The 16,514-nt window shown below is 35.4% G+C and overlaps 1 protein-coding gene across 1 annotated transcript in view; it reads left to right on the top strand.

The window, feature by feature from the left end:
* Positions 1 to 16,514, top strand: part of LOC123529100 (E3 ubiquitin-protein ligase RNF123-like) — a 98,342-nt gene that overhangs the window by 46,149 nt on the left and 35,679 nt on the right. Inside the window, exons 12-21 of the mRNA XM_053522464.1 lie at positions 261 to 386; positions 981 to 1,073; positions 2,317 to 2,392; positions 5,088 to 5,188; positions 5,881 to 5,974; positions 7,842 to 7,903; positions 10,392 to 10,451; positions 10,759 to 10,885; positions 14,193 to 14,294; positions 14,945 to 15,019. Coding sequence (XP_053378439.1) covers positions 261 to 386; positions 981 to 1,073; positions 2,317 to 2,392; positions 5,088 to 5,188; positions 5,881 to 5,974; positions 7,842 to 7,903; positions 10,392 to 10,451; positions 10,759 to 10,885; positions 14,193 to 14,294; positions 14,945 to 15,019 — 916 coding nt within the window. The remainder of the gene's footprint in view (positions 1 to 260; positions 387 to 980; positions 1,074 to 2,316; positions 2,393 to 5,087; positions 5,189 to 5,880; positions 5,975 to 7,841; positions 7,904 to 10,391; positions 10,452 to 10,758; positions 10,886 to 14,192; positions 14,295 to 14,944; positions 15,020 to 16,514) is intronic.

Below are 16,514 nucleotides of genomic sequence, written 5' to 3'. Positions count from 1 at the left end.
CTATTTTACATACAAGACATGTTGTAATAGAAATGGTATAAAGCAGAACTTGACATTTCACATAACACATCACACAAAATTATTTACTCAGGTATACCCTCATGAAATGACACTGTGGGAACTATAACTGCTTTGACCTGTTTAAATTATTTAAAATATTAAAACATGCTTATATATATATCCTTTGCATTTATGAGGAAATGCATAGTGGAAATTCTTTCATACATGTTTGTTTGGCAAGCAACCGTTTGATATTTCAGAGAAGTACCTACCTTACAGAAGCTTGCCTGTTAAAGCTTTTACTGAGACTGAATGATGTCACCGTGGTAACCAGTCAACAACCAATCATATCTAAACTACTAGACTACATGTGGGCTTTCATGCAGGTTTGTAAAATTGAAAGCAGATGAAGCAGTCAAATGGGAAAATGATTACCACAGAACCAACAGTCTTGAGTTTGATCCCAACTCTTTCAACTAAAATTACTTAAAACCTTCCCAACATGGTTTTAAATAAAGGTTTCTTTTGGGATGCTTTACACCTAGAGTCATAAAACCATGTAGGGATATTATTCAGCATGATAACTTGTGAACATGAGTTTTGTTTTTGATTTCACTCAGCCAGACCAGACTTGTGGCCCTTGAGTTAGTCAAAAATATGCATTTATGGTATACAGTCAGTTCCACTTATTTGAATACTGGTTATTAGAATAGTCTGCTTATTTGGATATAAAATTGAAGTACCAATCAATCCCCATATAATTCCAATTCAAATTTTAAACTGATTTTTTTCAGGGCTTTGAGTTCAGGGGTTATGTTATTACAAATGTTTTTTTTCAGGGTTTTGATATTAGAGGTTATGTTTAAAATATTACAAATGTTTTTTGGTTATTACAACTTTTTTTCAGGTTTTTGATATTAGGCGTTGTTATTACAAATGACTTTTGCAGAGGTTATGTTATTGTAAATGATATTCTTCAGGGTTTTGAGATTAGAGGTTGTGTAGAGAACTTGATGGTTTCTCTATTGTCAGCATACAGATATACACCTACTACTACAGATTTCAGGAACAACGTAAGCAATTGAAATATCTAATTAAACAAAAGACAATAATATTAGGTTATTTAACATTGTTCTGTACAATACAGAGATATATTTGGATGAGTACCCAGCTGAGAAAACCATATTGGACAAGCTGCTAGGCTGGGTTCATTTATTATTTTCACGCGTTTCAGGCTTTATCGTATGTTTAACATGGGACTGTTGAACGATCAAAATACGTAAAAAATTCTGTTTTTTTTTTTCGTACGTATGTGCATCCAATACGGTAATATATTATACGGTCACATATTGCAAATAAACGTTTACAATTGGATAAATAAAATAGATATAGAATAAGAACATTTATAGTTTGCTGTATAAATTTGATTCTGACTTGGAAGAATCTTTCAGAGGATCATGAGTAACCAGGCAAATGAAGCGCAGACTTGGTTTGATTGAGTCAGTTCATGAGAGGAAATGAAATGTGTAACACCTCATGGCCCCTAGCCCCAGGCAAATCTGTTATACAGATGCATTGAATGGACTAGAAGGATTGTTCAGTTGGGACTGTCTTACACAGGCAGATTTGTTCGCTCATTTTTTCTTGCCTACCATTTATAATTTTCAAAGATAGTATAAAATAATGATGGCATATACAGCTTATGACATCACAGTATAACCTCACAATGTATATGCTTAGTTGTTTCTACAGAGAAAAGGTATTGTGACCTCTTACCAATAAAGTCTTGTCTTTCTCAGCTAGGTAGACAATTATCTATAATTCCAAAGGATCAGAAAACATTACAGCACTTAATCAAGTCACCTTCATTTGATGTGTTAGTGGTTACCTTTTAATGTGACTACATTTCTGCATTATTGACATCAGTTTCGACATGTGTACCAAGTTACAGTCACACTGCCTGTCAGTTTCAACATGTCCACCACTTAGTTAACAGCCCGACTGCACGTCAGTTTCAACATGTACTGGAACAGAATCCAGGAATACCGGTTAGGTTGGCTGCCAACCATTACATAACTGAACCAGAGTGGAAACATTTTTCGGCCAAATCTTGACTAAACTTGTGTCTTGAATATTCTAGGAATGTTTAGAATTGTTCTTATGATAGTATATTATAATAGTGCTAAATTATTTTAAACAGTGAACAGTGATTATTTTTATATTTACAGCCATTCAAACCATCATTGCATATTTGAAATAAAAAAATAGTTTAGATATTGTTATTTATGTGACTGATTTGTTGCTATTTTTTTACAGAGACAGTATTTAACATTGGTTCTAGCAATATTAAGGCATCAACAAACCAGACGATATCTGCTGGAACACGAGTTATATCCTTTCGTTCACCGCTGATAAATTACTAAGGCTTCCCCAAGTAGAGATTCAAGTTTTCTGCTGCATGTCTATGACTCAAATGATTTGACTTGAAGGCTTATTTTTAGGGACAGAACAGTTTTTAGTATATTTCCTTGTATGATGTATCCATCGACATAAGAACTGAGAATGAAGTTAATTTTTAGTTCGACTATTCAAAGAATAGTCCCAATTATTCTACTCACCCTGGCATCGGGGGCGGCATCACACCTTTGTTAAAGTTTTGCATGCACGTATGTATAGCTATCTTTTAAAGGCATATAGCTATGAAACTTTTTCTTTTTCTAGGTCAATTACCAACCTCACTTGGTCAAGTCTGACATGTATTTTGGCCAAATTATGCCCCCTTTTGGACTTAGAAATCCTCGGCCCATGGAAATTTATTCGAGTCCTGGGTAGGTCAAACCAACTGAATTTCAAATAAGATTAGGTAAGACTTAGACTAACTCCTAGACTGTGATATATATTTATTTTCTTAATTTTTATTTTTAAAACTGTGAATGCAATGAGTGTGTATCTTATGTCCAATATATATGATAATATTAAAACCAGAACTGCGAAAATCTCTAAAATAGACTTGCATTTGTCCCTATCACAAAAAATAAGAGAAAAAATACAAAAGTTGAAATTTTGTGACAAATTCTTTATTATTTGTCTAGTGGCTAGTCTAGGTAAGACTTACTGGAGAAAAATGATGTACTGCATATCTTACTAGGCACTTGACTAATGACTGGAAATGCTATGAAATACAGTTTTATGCTTATTGAAAACAATGACCTTAATTGTAGCCTAAACCATATGTAGATAGGGCTTTTATAAGGACCAAAGTTGGAGTTCAAGCGTAGAAGGCTGTTCGTTGTTCTGATTTCATGCAAATGAATTTGGATGTACCATAAAACTTTATACCATACACTCAAAGTTTTTTATCCGAAAAACCTTTTTTTATTTTTTAGCTCATCTGATTTTTTGAAAAAAAATGATGAGTTATTGTCATCACTTGAGCGGTTGTCGGCGTCGGCGTCGGCGTCGGCGTTGCCTGGTTAAGTTTTATGTTTAGGTCAGCTTTTCTCCTAAACTATCAAAGCTATTGCTTTGAAACTTGGAATACTTGTTCACCATCATAAGCTGACCCTGTATAGCAAGAAACATAACTCCATCTTGCTTTTTGCAAGATTTATGGCCCCTTTTGTACTTAGAAAATATCAGATTTCTTGGTTAAGTTTTATGTTTAGGTCAACTTTTCTCCTAAACTATCAAAGCTATTGCTTTGAAACTTGGAATACTTGTTCACCATCATAAGCAGACCCTGTACGTCAAGAATCATAACTCCATCTTGCTTTTTGCAAGATTTATTGCCCCTTTTGGACTTAGAAAATCAGTTTTCTTGGTTAAGTTTTATGTTTAGGTCAGCTTTTATCCTAAACTATCAAAGCTATTGCTTTAAAACTTGCAACACTTGTTTACCATCATAAGTTGACCCTGTATAGCAAGAAACATAACTCCGTCCTGCTTTTTGCAAGATTTATGGCCCCTTTTTGACTTAGAAAATATCAGATTTCTTGGTTAAGTTTTATGTTTAGGTCAACTTTTTCTCTTAAACTATCAAAGCTATTGCTTTGAAACTTGCAACACTTGTTCACCATCATAAGCTGACCCTGTACAGCAAGCAACATAACTCCATCCTGCTTTTTGCAATAATTATTGCCCCTTTTGGACTTAGAAAATCATTTTCTTGGTTGAGTATTATGTTTAAGTCAACTTTTCTCATAAACTATTAAAGCTATTGCTTTAAACTTGCAACAGTTTTTCACCATCATAAGTGGACACTGTACATCAAGAAACATAACTCTATCCTGCTTTTTGCAAGAATGATGGCCCTTTTTAGACTTAGAAAATCATGGGTAGGACAATATTTCTATTACACAAAAAAAATCAGATGAGCGTCAGCACCCGCAAGGCGGTGCTCTTGTTTACAGCTTATAATACTTCCAGTAACTTTATAATGCCTTAAGATAAATTTATGATGTTAAGATTACCTTTAAAAACAGTGCTGTGTTCATAAAGAATAAAAAAAAACTATTTAAATTCATATATTTTTTATGCATTCTGTACTCAGACAGTCTGGAAAGTAAATGTGTATCATTGTTAGAACCTTTTAACAAGTGAATAAATAAATTATAAAATCATGTATCTGGTCAGTCTTAGTTTTGCAGGTAAGATTTCTTAGACCATAGTTAGGTGAGGCATTGCCACTGATAATATCAATTTGAACCTTGTCTCAATAAACAGCTTTTAATTAACTAATGTCCATTAAATGGTCATAAAATTACATGCATGGATTAGGGGAAAGCTAAGAAATTCACTGAAATCTGGGCAAAAAGTACAAACTGACAAGTTGACTTTAATGTCTGAAATTATTTTTAAAAAAGTAGTGAGACAGCATTGATCACTGGAGCACCTTGTTTCTAGCAATTTATGTGATCCGCAGCCATTTTCTGTATGTTTTCTATGTTGTACATTTGGATTGCTCCGAACACTTGATAACTTGTATCTTTTCCTCATCCCCATTTCACCGCAAGAGATCAGTGATATACAATACATTGAAGAGAAGAAACCAGTTACACACATTAATTTCCTTGACATTATGTTAACATTTGACAAGGTGAAATTTCCAATGTTCCTGCATATAAAACCTCTGGATGATGCTGGCCTGCAGCAGCTTGCCCCTACTGTCTGGTGGGAAATGGTTTCACAGGTAAGCTTTTACAGTGGAATAGGACTTTGACAGATGGTGGATACAGGTAAGCTTTTACAATGGAATAGGACTTTAGCAAATGGTGGATACAGATAAGGTTTTATAGTGGAATAGGACTTTGACAGATGGTGGATACAGGTAAGCTTTTACAGTGGAATAGGAGTTCGACAAATAGTGAATTCCACAGGTAAGCTTTCACAGTGGAAATGGACAAATGGCTGAGGGCATGTTATTATTAGGAAAGGGTGCACATGCAGTACCTTACAGTCTGTGCTCTGTTATATTGCAACTTAGCTTTTAAGAAAATTTAGGCTTACTTGAATAATTACGGAGTCTGTTGTGTTTTTGTTCCTCAGTTATTAAACTAAGTTTGGAAACCAGTCTGGTACTGCAGCATTGCCGTGATATGTCAATTTCATGAATTGACCAATTAGATGCCAGAATTTGAAACTTGGCTCTTACCTCTGTTTTGTAGCTTTTGAATCTCTGTCATATTTGGAGATACGGTTGTAACACATTCTAGGTTCTAACTTGGGAACTCTAGGAATCAGTGGCTGGCAAATTATCTGCTGACAGGCAAAATAAGAGTTGGTGACAAGGTTAGACTTTGGAGGAAAGAAGAAAATGAAAGGTTGAGTTTCTGCTTTATGATTGCCAATATTGTGTCTAAATGCTGATTATTTTTCATGTAGGATGATGAACCAAGTCAGACTTTATCAGCTGAAGAACAAAAGAATAAGGAGCTTTACACAAGATCTGTAGATCAACTGAGAGAAAGAATTGAAGGTAAACAAGACACCAGTCCTGCAATTTGAAAATCTTGAGTCAAGTTACCTATGCGCGGCCAGTCCAGTGCTCAGCCACATAATATTCTTTATTCTTAATCGAAAATGTAACTTGAAAACCTTGCTTTCACTGTTTGTTTACTTTTCGGTTTTTGGATGCCAATTCAAAATGGCTTCGAATCTGTGTCGACCAGGCGCTTGCTTTTCTGTTGCAGACGAAAACGATCAGTAATGACAGCTGTCATTTTGCGTTTTTAGGAGTTTCGATAATTGCACTCTATGATAAAAAAATGTTCAGCTGTGTAATATTTACATAAATATTTGCAAAAATGTATACTCTATTGATTTATATACAAAGTATGCGAAAGTTATATGTTTTTACTGCAAAAATTGCCTTCTATCGTCGGCGTCATCGGTGTTGCCAATGTAAATGATAGCCCGCACCATGCATGCGCAGCACCCGCACCCTGCGTTACTGAGTGTAACTATTTATTTTTCATTTAAATTCACATATTTAAAAACATTTATTATTGTATTAATGTTGATAACTGTTATAAAGTGTTTTAGCGTGACTGAAAGAAAACTGTAAGAATAGAAATACATGTAGGTTCAATATATGTAATAAAGTGTATCAAAATACCGAAATATTGTTTTCTTATTCATAATTTTTTCCAGAAACATTTTTAATAACATGAAAATATAATAAAAACAAAGCAATTAACTTTAACAAGCTTTATAAATGGGTGGCCGAGCATTGGTTTGTATCTAGTGAAATTAGTGGTGTTTGACCTTTGTTACACCGCACAGATTTTACTCCAAAATCTGTGATCAGTCAGACGCTTTTATTACTTGACCTACTTTCTACAATGGTGTACTGTTTAATACTTAAATCTGATCAAAACTGAAGAACTTAAGTAAAACAGTATTAGCAGTAATGTAATGAAAATGGCCGAGCATAGGTAACTTGACTCTTACTGGTTTGTTTTGAGCTTAATGATGAAATTGACCAATGGTATGCATGTTTTCTGAGACTGGTTCCCAAATCAGTTTACAGCGTTAGAATGTGAGGCTCATGTGTTATAAAACTTCAATATTGAGGCCAGTTTTAAAATGCAACCTTGTAAGATGTTAGTTTACTGAGCTTGGAAGCAAGCAGTCAAATACTTAAGTTTTTAGACAGGTCTCCGCACTGGGTTTCACAGTCTTGGAACCAGACTTGAAGTATGTCCTATTTGTGTCCTCAGATGGTGAAAGTCATTTAAAGATATACATTTACACCTGGCTTCATTTAAATACAATTTATAGATATACATGTAATAAAGAATTGTAAGGGGTTGGGTTTATGAAAGCTTGGTTTAAGTTTTTACTCTACTTATTGTCTTAAATTACTAAATCAAATTATAATTGTAAGTAAACTGTAGGACATGCCTTAAAATCCTGTATACACTGAAACACTGTTTGGATAGCTGGAGCATCAGGGCAGACTTGAGACATTCATGAGGCCCACAGCCTTTTAACCTTAAAATTATTCTTTGTTTGAATAACTCAGAACCCCTAGATAACTCAGCTCGTCCCCTTGTGACTTTGAGCAGTCAGTGTTTTACTGTATAATAAGACAATAATTAACTCTTTGCCTGCTAAATTTCTAAAATGTCCATTATTCAATTTGGGCAGTACCACTTCTTATTTAAAGGGGTGTTCACTGAAAATTTACTGACTGAATCGCGAACAGTGCAGACCATGATCAGTCTGTGCAGGCTGGTCTTGGTCTGCACTGGTCTGCAAAGGCAAAATTAATTGCCGCCAGCAGGCTAAAGGTTAATTAGCAGTTTCATTCATTGTGTATGCAATATTGTGTCTGATTTCAGAGATAGAGGAAATTCAAGTAGAAATGCTGAAAGTGCTGCTGAATCACAGAGATCTGACTGATGTAAGTATATCTTCTTGTTCTGGTCTGATGATTTTTCACTGAGTTATTGCCCTTTGATTATTCAACATTAGTAAACTATAACACCATCCCTGTATGAAATATTCCTCAGCAACTCCTGGCAGATATTCAGTGAAACTGAATAGGAAACTTTACTCTCAAGTGGATATGCACATATCTTGTGTGTGCATTTTCTCAACAGCCACTTGCTGCAGCTTTTCTTCTTAGATGAAGTGTGTTCTGTCGATAAATTCCACTTTTATGCTTTTAAAATGCAATAATCATACTTTGGGCAGCATCTACTGGTTGTTGAGCTCACTTGCGGAAAGTGAAGACATAGTCGTCTAAATGGCTGTTTGGTGTAAGTGGTTTAGGTAGCGCATCAGTGCATGCGTGCATCTGCCGGATTTTGTCTGGACAATAACTGATATGCATGGAGCAGTATTGTATATATTTACACAAATGTTAACCTCATTGGGACTGGTGTCAGGTTCTTTTCTCAAAGATCACACTTGGAGGTCAAAGGTCATTTCAGGTCTTGTCCAGGCCATAACTTTAACATGCATAAAGGAATCTTGTTTATATTTCGGGTGAATATTTACCTCTATAAGACGGAGAGTCATGTGCACACCAAAGGCGCCTATCTCAGAGGTCAAGACTAGAGTGTCACATGCAACTCCCAGGTCCCTACCTTAAAGGTCAAGGTCACACTTAGGGGTCAAAGGTCATTTTAGAGCTTGTCAATGCCAGTTATTTGACACACATTGAACAATCTTATTTTTATGAGGCATAAATGTTTGCTAGTGTTACACGTGAACCCTAGGCCCCTATGTCAAGTGTCAAGCTAACACTTCAAAGGCCATATAAGATCTTAGGCCATAGCTTTGACATGCATTGATCAATCGTTTTTTTTTATTTGCCAGATCCCTTTTTTGTGGACTTATAAATTATTTCTTTTTAGAATTACTTCCCTTAGTTGTTACTAGAAAAAGCTTATTTTGTAACTTTTTTGTTATTGGCCATAGGGAAAAACTGAGGTCACTTTTCTGTTGTACAAAATGAATTGTTCTTAAAAAATATCGGTACCTGGTAAGGATATTTTTGTGGACTTAAAATTGTTTTTTAGAATTACTTCCCTTTGTTGTTCTTATAAATAGCTTATTTTGAAACTTTTTATACGCCCGTCTCTAAAAGAATGGGGCATATTATGTGAACACCCGTTGCGGGCGGTCAGCATCCAAAACCATGTCCGCTCTCTAAGTCAAACAGGTTTCATCGGCTCTTCACCAAACTTGCTGGCAATGTTTGTGGGCATAATATCTCGACCAAGTTCGATAACCAGCCAAATTGCCCCAGGCACTCTTGGATTATGGCCCTTGAATTACTTGAATCTGCGAATTTAGCCTTGTCCGCTCTCTAAGTCAAACAGTTTTCATCCGGTCTTCACCAAACTTGCTTACAATGTTTGTGGGCATAATATCTCGGCCAAGTACGATAACCAGCCAAATTGCCCTAGGCACTCTTGGATTATGGCCCTTGAAATACTCAAAATCTCCAAATTTAGCCTTGTCTGCCCTCTAAGTCAAACAGTTTTCATCCGATCTTCACCAGACTTGGTGGTAATGTTTGTGGGCATTATATCTTGGCCAATTCGATAACCACCCAAATCGCCCCAGGCACTCTTGGATTATGGCCCTTGAATTACTCGAAAAAATTTTATGATACGTAACTGAATATTTAGGCGGACTTATTTTGTGACAGTCTGGCACTCTTGTTTTATTATTGGCCATATAGAAAAACCAACACTAGTTTTCTGTGGTACAAAATGGGTAATACAGCAAATTTTTAGGTGGTTTTTTTTTTACTTATCTGTGCCCGCTTAGCTCAGTAGATAGAGCGTTGGTCTACAGATCGCAGGGTTGTGAGTTCGATCCTTGGGCGGGGCGTATGTTCTCTGTGACGATTTGATAAAAGACATTGTGTAACTGCCTGCCATTACATGACTGAAATACTGTTGAAAAACGGCGTTAAACCCAAAACAAACAAAGAAAGTACCATGTAAAGATTTTTTGTGGAGAATTGTTAACATTGAATAACTTTAGTTTGGGTCATTTAGGCAGTGTGTCAACAAATAATTGGCTGGACATTGTTGCCATTTGGGCTTCAACATTCTAGTTTTACCAATATTTTCATGTTGAATGCTGATGTCAGTTTATCAGGCTGAATTACAGATATCTGACTGCTTTCAGTTTGTCTCATACAGTCCTTTAGCAAGTCCTTGAATAGTCCATTGTAATAAAAAAAGCTGTTGTAGAATCTAATAATTATCCAATATCTGATAATTCATTAGTTATATAGTAGAGCTAACTTAATAGGAAGTCCTTGAATTATCTTGTTTTTACCATATGACTTATCTATGATATCATTTACTATACCGTGCCCTTGGTCTTGAACTAATTGTACATTTTTGTGACATCTTTGTATTTTTCAGGGCAGAACTTCAAGGCAGTTGTTCCTTGAAAAGTTTAGAAAGTTTATCAAAGATAATAAGGTGAGATTTTGAATGACATATTGCAGTAGATATTACCAGCTATAAGAGATTAATGGGACTTTTGGCTATATTGATGTAAATTTGAAATGAGGTATTTTAAAGGTACCGGTATTGAAAATTTGTAATTGATATATGTTTCTATACAAATTTGCCAAATTCTTTGATACTTTTTGCCAGTGCTGCTGAAAAAAGTTACATTTCAAACTTGTTCTTCATTTTTTCTGCTACTAAAACTGTGTACATTACTCTCAAATGTTTTGACTATCTTGCTAATGCTAATTAAATTAATATGTGTTCCATATTTCAGCCAAATTCATTGACTGTTTGGCCAATGCCTGTCACGTTATGTTTCTTTCACCGAATGGTACAGGCCCTCCGATATTACTGGGATGATTTTCAGAAAGAAGATCCAGCAAGATTTGTCTTCAGTCCGGGTATGTCATGTAGTTGGTTATATTTTACTTTTGTTAGGAATTGCTCAATATTTCTGTGTCAATCAATTTAGCACAAAAATCCTTGATCAAAAAATCCATGATCCTTCAGTAATCATGATCAATTTTTAGCTCGACTATTCAAAGAATAGTCTAGCTATTCTATTCACCCTGGCGTCGGCGTCGGCATCACACCTTGGTTAAGTTTTTGCATGCAAGTACATACAGTCATCAATGAAAGGCATATAGCTTTGAAACTTATTTCTTCTTTTTCTAGGTCAATTACCAACCTCTCTGGGTCAAGTCCCATAACTCTGACATGTATTTTGAGCAAATTATGCCCCCTTTTGGACTTAGAAAATTTTGGTTAAAGTTTTACATGCAAGTTACTATCTCCAAAACTAATGCAGATATTGGTTTGAAACTTCACATGTGTCTTCGGGGTTATAAAACTAGTTGATAGCAGCAAGTCCCATAACTCCGACTTTCATTTTGGCCAAATTATGCCCCCTTTTGGACTTAGAAAATTCTGGTTAAAGTTTTGCGTGCAAGTACATACAACTATTTCTAAAAAGCATATAGATTTGAAACTTATTTTTTCTTTTTCTAGATCAATTACCAACCTCACTGGGTCAAGACCCATAACTCTGACATGTATTTTGAGCAAATTATGCCCCCTTTTAGACTTAGAAAATTTTGGTTAAAGTTTTACATGCAAGTTACTATCTCCAAAACTAATGCAGATATTGATTTGAAACGTCACATGTGTCTTCGGGGTTATAAAACTAGTTGATAGCAGCAGTCCCATAACTCTGACTTTCATTTTGGCCAAATTATGCCCCCTTTTGGACTTAGAAAATTTGGTTAAAGTTTTGCGTGCAAGTACATACAACTATTTCTAAAGGCACATAGATTTAAAACTTATTTTTCTTTTTCTAGATCAATTACCAACCTCACTGGGTCAAGTCCCATAACTCTGACATGTTTTTTTGAACAAATTATGCCCCTTTTAGACTTAGAAAATTTTGGTTAAAGTTTTACATGCAAGTTATTATCTCCAAAACTAATGCAGATATTGATTTGAAACTTCACATGTGTCTTGGGTTTATAAAACTAGTTGATAGGATCAAGTCCCATAACTCTGACCTTCATTTTGGTCCAAATTATGCCCCCTTTTGGACTTAGAAAATTCTGGTTGAAAGTTTTGCGTGCAAGTACATACAGCTATTCTAAAAGGCATATAGATTTGAAACTTATTTTTTCTTTTTCTAGATCAATTACTACCTCACTGGATCAAGTCCCATAACTCTGCATGTTTTTGGGCAAATTATGCCCCTTTTGACTTTGAAATTTGGTTAAAGTTTTACATGCAAGTTTCTATCTCCAAAACTAATGCAGATATTGAATTGAAACTTCTCATGTGCCTTCGGGGTTATAAAACTAGTTGATAGCAGCAAGTCCCATAACTGATATGCATTTTGGTCAAATTATTCCCCCTTTTGAACTTAAAACTCTTTTGATATTTAACTATTTTGGGTAATATTTTCCTGTTTCTGGGTCAATATTTCGAATAGTCTAGCTTGGCTGTCTTACGGACAGCTCTTGTTGACATAATCACTTGCAAGGAAGATTTGTGGAAGCAGTGAACTTCTTGACAATATAGTTCACTTCAAATTTATTTATTGTCGATAAACATAATAACATTACAAACATAAGCTATGTATAGTCTTTGACCGACATAGATAAATAAAAGAACTGTGGAATCTTGCTAAGTCAAGCTTTTATAGTTCTGAATTAGACAATTATTTATCATGCACATTTATAAACAAGAATTGTTATTCTGACAACAGATCAGATATGCAACACTAGATTTAGCTTATTATGTCTCCCACCACACAGTGGTGCGGGAGACATATTGATTTACTCCAGTCTTGTGTGTCTGTCTGTGTGTGTGTCTGTCACAAACCTTGTCCACACTCTTAAGTCGAACATTTCTCATCCAATCTTCACCAAACTTTTACAAAATGTGTTTGGCCATAAGACCTCAGCCAAGCTCGATACCTACCCAAATTGGCCCAGGCACTTCGGAATTATGGCCCTTGAATTACCGAAATATGCTCAGGTCTTGGGAGCTAAAACGGCCCATATACTACTAATCATTAGTAGTATAGGAGTCCCTTTGGGGCAATTTATGTGCGCTCTAAGTGCAAGCTTCACCAAACTTGAACAAAATGTGTTTGACCATAAGACCTCGGCCAAGCTTGATATCTGCCCAAATTGACCCAGGCACTTTGGAATTATGGCCCTTGAATTACCGAAACAGCGTTTTTACTCAAGATTGTCAGCGGCGTTTTTGCTCTTGTCCGCACTCTAAGTTGAACATTTCTCATCCGATCTTCACCAAATTTGAACAAAATGTGTTTGACTATAAGACCTTGGACAAGTTCGATAATGAGCCAAATCGGTCCAGGCATTTTGGAGTTCTGGCCCTTGAATTGTAGTGAGTAAACAGTATATAAAAACTGACTTGCTATTTAGATTATTAGGCAGTTGTGGGAGACATTTGCTTTAAATTTCTCAGAAGCAGCTCTAGTTTTTTTAAGCATGTTTATGATGTCAGAATTAGTCATTGATGAAAACTTCCATTAATGATGGTGTTATGAACTTTTTTTCATCAACACGGTGATAAATCTGAAGTAATGGCATTTTGACAACTGGAATTATTCCAAATGATGTCTCAAAATCATCTTGAAATGTAAGGATCTTTTTAACTATGGGCAAATATTTCAAAAGCAAGCACATAAACCTGTACATTTTATTTCACCATATAGACCATATTAGTTTTATTAAAATTTACCCACAGTTCAGGGGGTGGTCGCTGGGGTAAAAAACTGTGTATTATACACAAGTATCTACGGTATTTGGGAAAATCTCATCAATTATGAAAACTTGAGTGACGTCAAATTTTTCAAACCATTCTAGCAAAATATCATGCACAAGATACTATCTGTTTTTGTTTGCTGAATTATTTTCTGAAGTTTTGAAAAGTCCGACTTAAATCAATTTTTATATTGTAGAAAAAAAAATTTGAGCCAAACTGGCAGAACTACCTCAAACTACCAGTATTTCTAGATTACAGAGCATCTGTACAAGTATGCTCTACAAGTAACAGACAACTTCCTTTCATGAATTGTGATATGGAGGATGAATAACAATGTCAGCTGCCATTGAAATTGCTGCAAAGTAATTCGTCGCAAATATTTCTGATTTTACAGTAGTTTAACACAACTGTGATCATTGTTATTTTCAGAAGCTTACATGCCGATACAGGAGTTTTGGTCAGACAGTAGGGATTCCTTTGATCTACAAAGATGTGGAGGTTCCATGTCACACCTTAACAGGATGCTAGGATGTGAGTAACTGTGTCTGTTGATTTCTTTTGATCCTAATTTGTTGATCTTGTTGCCAAAATGAAATGATCAAAGAAGTGATAAGAAGATAATATTTCAAGTTTTCCAATATTGTTGTACGGTTGAAACGTGATAGCTCAAATTTGATTACAGGTGTCTTAAAATCCCAGTTGAAGAACTGTTCAAGTCTTGTTGAAATTCCTTCTATATGTATATATTTTAACTTAATAAAAGACAAATATGAGTGCAGCAACAGCACATTTGAAGTTCTGTTAGTTGAATTCAAATCAGTTGACTCTTTGAAATGAAATAAAAGTTACCTAATCAAAGTGGAGATAGTATTTTGTATTGTATATTCACACTAGTCTTAATTTGCAAATTGAATGTTTTCAAACTTGACCAAACTTGATATTGGTTGGCACGTATGCTACTTGTTTACAAAGCCATGGCATATCATTTTGTTAAAAGCAAGTCTAATTCTGGTTATGTTGAAGTGAAATGCTCAGGCCCTTTCAGATTCAAGAAAAGTTTCAGCTGATATAACATTTGAGATACAGATATTTTTAGCATTCTAAATTTACGATTTTAAGTAAAATTATGACACAAGTGACATTCTATTTTATACCCTTGTTATACTTTGACTTTTACACAGTTGAAGTGAACAAAGCCCAGGGACTGCAGTTATCTCAAGATGGGGAAGTCAGAACTTTGGATAAATCCAAATCTGGTAGGTCTAGTGGTAGATTGGTGTAATGGCAGATTTAATTTCATAATAAGTTCCTGTTAAACAATATAAGCACCTGAGTGTTTTATGTTACAATGTTACAAGATACAGGTTTGTTTAGTGGCAGTTTGTGTTCAGAAATGGTTTTATCAAAGGTTTGTGTTCTTTTGTTTAAATCAGTTTTTCTGTATCAAGCCTTTTCCCTGATTTCTCTTTGAATATTTGGCAATTCCATTTATTTAAGTGAATTTCCAGCAAAAGGAACTTGTTTAATTTTCAGTTTTGACTTTAATCATCAAAATACATTTTCAGTTGGTTGGACACCATTTTTGGAATGAAATTTTACATGTACTATATAATGTTTGCCTGATATGTAAAATTGCAGAAGTTGTTAAAAACTGTGTAGAATCTTGACTTTGTTTATCATTTCAAAAGTGTGAAAATGCTTTACTCATCCAGAAATTTTGATACTTTGGATGGATTCTTCACAAATTTTTATGTACCATTTAATTTATACTTAATAGCACAGTTGTAAAACTCAGTAATTATGTCTCCTTCAGGAGACATATTGTTTTTGCCCTGTCCGTCCATCCATCCGTACGTCACACTTCATTTCCGAGCAATAACTGGAGAACCATTTGACCTAGAACCTTCAAACTTCATAGGGTTGTAGGGCTGCTGGAGTAGACGACCCCTATTGTTTTTGGGGTCACTCCGTCAAAGGTCAAGGTCACAGGGGCCCGAACATTGAAAGCCATTTCCGATCAATAACTAGAGAACCACTTGACCCAGAATGTTGAAACTTCATAGGATGATTGGTCATAAAGAGTAGATGACCCCTATTGATTTTGGGGTCACTCCATCAAAGGTCAAGGTCACAGGGGCCTGAACATGGAAAACCATTTCCGATTAATAACTAGAGAACCACTTGACCCAGAAAGTTGAAACTTCATAGGATGATTGTACATGCAAAGTAGATGACCCCTATCGATTTTGGGGTCACTCCATTAAAGGTCAAGATCACAGGGGCCCGAACATTGAAAACCATTTCCAGTCAGTAACTTGAGAACCACTTGACCCAGAATGTTGAAACTTCATAGGATGATTGGTCATGAAGAGTAGATGACCCCTATAGATTTTGGGGTCACTCCATCAAAGGTCAAGGTCACAGGGGCCTGAACATGGAAAACCATTTCCGATCAATAACTACAGAACCACTTGACCCAGAATGTTGAAACTTCATAGGATGATGGTACATGCAAAGTAGATGACCCTATCGATTTTGGGGTCACTTCCATTAAAGGTCAAGGTCACAGGGCTGACATTGAAAACCATTTCATCAGTAACTTGAGAACCCTGACCAGAATTTGAACTTAATAGATATTGGTCATGCGATAGATGACCCTAACGATTTGGGGTCATCATGAAAGTCAAGGTCACAGTCCTGACTTGAACCATTTCGGTCATAACTTTGAGAACCACTTGACCCAGAATGTAT

Source organism: Mercenaria mercenaria, chromosome 13, assembly GCF_021730395.1.
Source record: "Mercenaria mercenaria strain notata chromosome 13, MADL_Memer_1, whole genome shotgun sequence".
NCBI lineage: Eukaryota > Metazoa > Mollusca > Bivalvia > Venerida > Veneridae > Mercenaria > Mercenaria mercenaria.
The sequence above is the reverse complement of the archived record's forward strand: the minus strand, read 5'-3'. Positions and strand labels throughout refer to the sequence as shown.